Below are 4,878 nucleotides of genomic sequence, written 5' to 3' on the forward strand. Positions count from 1 at the left end.
AAATTGCTTTAAGTTAAAATCATATTTGTGGACTTTCTTGTCCAGTAGTGGTATGGACAAAAGAACTGGCATGTCCTAGCACCAGGCTTAGCAAAATGGAAAGAACAAAATGATACTCTATCTAGACATAGGATAGTAGAAAATACTGCTGTTGGTCAAACCTCATTTGAGTTAATTAATTAAAATATCCAACATCAAAATCAACGCTCTTTCACAAGCACTTTTAGCCCAGAGAAAACTTTAATTCAATTACTATTACATTGTATTTTTGTAAGCTGAATCTTTAGGCAGCTATGAGAAATTTTGTTAGTATTAAAGTTGTTTAAAACAAAGTCTGCTAGGAACAGTGTTATGAATCTTCCAAGAGAAAGCTTTTCTCTCTGAGTAAACCAATAGGATATTCTAAAATTAAAGCTGAATTTTTCACCTCTAGAACATCTGTATCTGCTTGTGCGTCTCTGGGATAAGGTAAATGAAAATAATGAAATTCAAGTTGTACCTTACCACATATCACAGTATTGTCTTGACAAGTCCATTTATATCTGTCTGTTATCGGGTGACAGCCTTGTCGTTGTGCAAAATCGTAACAGCAGTCATGTCTATGGCAGCACCTTTCAGCAGCAGAGATTGATTAATACCATTGATGTGAGCCCTGAACATCAAGCAGAATGTGCCGCATGTGAAACTCTATCTCTACTTTTACAGTGCTCTGGTGTGTGAGACATTTTCAAGCCCAATCAAGTACTTCTATGAAGCTCTTCACAGTCTGGATACTTTAAGAAGTAACCACTTCTCTGAAGTGTCTTAGGAAAACACAGCAACAGTGGTTTGATGTTCATAAATACATATTGTGTATATATGTGGGTGAAAAATTAAGTATAATAATTGAAAATAAATACTGCTCTAGTTTCACTGCAGCAAGAGATCACATGGTCATACCTTTTCTTCTATTGCCTTTGCAATTTAGCAACATTATGATGTCATCTAGCATAATAAAGGAGAAGGTTTGGACTAATCATATCATATCATCTGAGTGCTCACAATTATTTTGTTATTTGCTTCCCTTTTTCTTATCATATTATACTATTATTTTTCCATATATTTTTGTCTCAAAGTAAATCTGGCCTCATTTAAAATATATTAAATAGAATGGGATCAATTCAGTTGAAGAACGTAATAGAAACAGAGAAAGAAGTGTCGTACGTACCAATCTGTTTCATCCTTAGGCCATCCATTTCCTCCTGGGCCACAATAGCATCCATAACCTACATAGGCCAAAGAAAATCGGCTTGTACCACATTTTAGGGTTCCGTATAATTCAATGAGTCCTCTTTTATTCACAAAATGTTTCCTTCCAAGAACACCATTCCATACTGCAAAGGCAGAAATTAAGATTTTACTGCATTTGAGTAGGTCCATACAATAAATGCTTTATCTCTTTTTATACAATGTGCTCCTACATAAATATACACATTATACCTGTGTTTGGCTGGAGTGTTGGATAGCGGTTAGAAAGTAGAGGAAGTTTAGATTAAGTTTTGGGTTGGTGTTACCCCTCAGCTCTTTCAGAAAGTAAATTGCCCATCTATGTCCTCAATATTGCTCAAGGCTTCAAGCAAGCCTACATGCAGAATGGTGGACAGCAACATTGCTATTTTGGAGGAACCAACTTCTTTTCCCCCCCATGCAATAGCTTTCAACAAACTCCCTTCCTGCACCAGATAGTGAAAGATGAACAGGACTTTCAAGGGAGTCCTTATGGGCGATATGAATATACTATCTATCTAACAACATTTACTATAAACTATGTGTATTAATTTTAGTCTGCACAGTTGTCAAGGAATATGAAAATTAAAATCATGTTGGGTGTGCAGCAAATGAATGGGAAACACAACAAAGTAGAAAGAGCAACCTTTCAGCCTCCTGATTTGAATAGAATTCTTTACCATTTATCTTGGGCATATTTTCAAGACAAAATCAAAACTCCAAATTGAAGAATTGTTTTAAAATTGACTTGCTTTTTTTCCACATTTCTTGACTATCAAATACACATGCCTGAAAATATCCTATTCTCTTTTTATTACATAGTATTCAACCTTAATTATAAAACTAAAGACAAATACGGTATATATGACTTTGTTGTAGGAAGAAAATAAAAAACTCCGTAGCAGTTGCAATGTCTGAGTCATAACAGGCAGGCATACGCTTATACAGAAAGTCTACTTCTACCTCTACTTCTACTTAAAGCATTAAAACTTTAAAGCTTATGGATATATATTGCAGAATTGCTGAAAAGTCAGAGAAAAAAACCTTCTATCTCATTGATAGAAAAATACATATGTTTCTGTCTCTCCCTCTATGTGTATCTGTGTGTGTGTGTTTGTGTGCATGTAGAATCTCAAAGCCTAGAAAAAAAACTTTCAATAGTCAATATAGTTCTTTTTTAAAAGAATTAATTTTTAAAAGAATTATATCCACATTAAGATAGGCAAAGTGATAAATTATTAGTACTGAATTCAGTCTGTGAATATTTACATATTGCAAATCACAGATTTTGGTCTCCAAAGAATTAAAAAGAAACTAAGGCTGAATTTCATTTTTTAATTGATTCCAGCCACCCATCAGTTAAATTCAAAACCAAGTATCATTTCAAAATGGTTTCACTCACATTTTATATACTGTGGTTTCACAATTGGCTATTGAGTTACAGTATTTATTCAACAAGGCAGTTTTGCTGAAACCTTGGCAGTTTAAGAATGCACAGAAGGCCTCGTGTTTTCTTTTAGCTGGAAAGATTATTAAATAGTTTCTTAGAAAAATATCGGGAATTGTGTTGGTCTATAAGGGTTCTTATAATTTCAGCTTTCTTAACTCTGGAGTTTGGACTGATGTATTTTAAAGTCCATTAGTTTAGAAATCTTCAAATAATTTTAAATACCATGTGGTAATGGTCTTTTATTTTTTATTATTAAACTGCTATCTTTCCAGAGGCAGCTCTGGGCAGCTTACAATCATTCAAATAAAATGCTATATAAAACATTAAAACAATAAGTAAAATCCTGAAATCTCTTCATTGACAGGGTTCACAGTATCTCCCTTCTGCCAGCGCAGGTGGGGTGGGCAAGTCCCATTGGGGTAAGCCAGTTCCTTAGATCAGCGCCCCGCAAGCTTTGGGCACCAGGGACCAGTTCTGAGGAGAGAGGTTTTTCTGCAGACTGGAGGGGGGCGTAGTTTCGTGTGCTGCCTGCATCCCATGAATGGGGCTTCGCTTATTTGCGCGGACCGGTTTCTGGCTGCCGCGAACCAGTTGTGGTCCATAGACTGGAAATTGGGGATCCCTTCCTTAGATAGCCTGTACCCATGACATGAAGGACTTTAAAAGTGATAACCAATATCTTGATTTGTACCCAGAAGCAAAGTGGCAAGCAGTGCAGCTTGCAGAACAGCGATGTTACATGGGTCATCTTAGGGACCTCAAGAACTGTCTATGGAGCTGTATTCTGCACCAGCTGAAGCTTGCAGATACCCTTCAAGGGTTAGCCCCGTGTAAAGTGCATTGCAGCAGTCCGTGTGTGAGATGACCAGGGCTTAAATAACTGAGTGTAGGGACTCCCAATCCAGGAAAGGATGCAACTGATATACTACACAAAGTTCTGCAATGGGTCTCTTAGCCAAAACTGCCAACTACTCACTGAGCAGGAGTCATGAGTCCAGGAGAATCTCCAAACTGTGCATTAGGTTTGTCTGGGGGAATGCAACCTTATTCAGAACTAAAGATGTTAAAGTACAGAACCAAAAGCTCCCCATCTTACCGGGTTTATTAACCTGCGTGCAACATCTACATCTTGGAATCAATGCCTCTAGTGTCTGATATTATCTACTGTCATTTTTTAAAACAACAATTTTTTTCTGCTGACATTCATTCACTCCACCTCAGCCTACATATGAAATGAACTTTTCTACAATAACATCACTGTAGGAGGATAGAAAAATAGGTATAGTGATGTTTAAAGAGACATAAATACATAGAGGTGGGAGATATATTCAGTGATGAGAATTGTTATTTGTCTTTCTGCTGAAATACCTATTAGCCAGTTCCACCAAAGTGGTTTTAATTGTCTAATAAAATAGACACCCATCTAACTGGAATAAGTACAATCTTCAAGTAACAAGTCTTTATCTCAGTTTGCAAGTTTTCATTTACAAATAAAACAAATGTACTTATTCCCTTATTATTTAAATGCTCAAACAAGTTATTATGACATCATGAAGTGTTTTCATGACTGAAAACAATATGAAAAAAGTGTGCTTACTCACTATCCATGTCTTTCCTGGTTCACTTGAATACAGCAATTTAAGACTCATGTAATGTATCGTCAGCATTAAATGAGGAAAACAGAAGGGGGAAAAGATCAGCATTTCTTTCAGGCCAGCACCTCCATCATTTCACATTTCATTGGCACTCACCTGCCTGAAATAGCAGCAGTCTCACCAGCCAGCGTTCCATGTGGAGATCAACTCTGTATGACCCCATTCTGTCTGCACACCTACAGTCTGTAGTTCTGCTGTCAAACTGAGCCAAGCAGTGGGTGTGTATAAACAGTCTTACTGGATGCTCCTTTATAGTTACTCTCAGAAATAAATATATGAATGCATAAATTTCAGACACTTCCTTCTGAGGAAAAAGATATCATTATTCAGAGGCTGGAGGAAGGACAGTTCTCTGATGCCAAGGCTTCTATTTGCAGATTGTTCCTTTCATCAAGTCTTACTAAAAAGGAATTTGACATGCAGGTGAGCAGTGCGCACAGCAGTAGGGATGGCCAGGAACATACCATTTCACACACCCTACTGCAGTGATGGCAAACCTTTTAGAGA

General features: G+C 36.9%; 1 protein-coding gene across 1 annotated transcript; it reads right to left on the reverse strand.

Annotated features, from left to right (window-relative positions):
- Positions 1–349: 349 nt before the first annotated feature.
- On the reverse strand, positions 350–1,503 carry LOC107286464 (group 10 secretory phospholipase A2-like). The gene is made up of 2 exons (XM_029283934.1): positions 1,208–1,503; positions 350–611 (listed from the first exon to the last, which is right to left on the reverse strand). Exons 1-2 carry the CDS (start codon positions 1,417–1,419, stop codon positions 350–352), a joined length of 474 nt encoding a protein of 157 aa, XP_029139767.1. The 5' UTR covers positions 1,420–1,503.
- Between the last annotated feature and the right edge of the window lie 3,375 nt (positions 1,504–4,878).

This window comes from Protobothrops mucrosquamatus, unplaced genomic scaffold, assembly GCF_001527695.2.
Source record: "Protobothrops mucrosquamatus isolate PMUCROS unplaced genomic scaffold, P.Mucros_1.0 scaffold_96, whole genome shotgun sequence".
Taxonomy (NCBI): Eukaryota; Metazoa; Chordata; class Lepidosauria; order Squamata; family Viperidae; genus Protobothrops; species Protobothrops mucrosquamatus.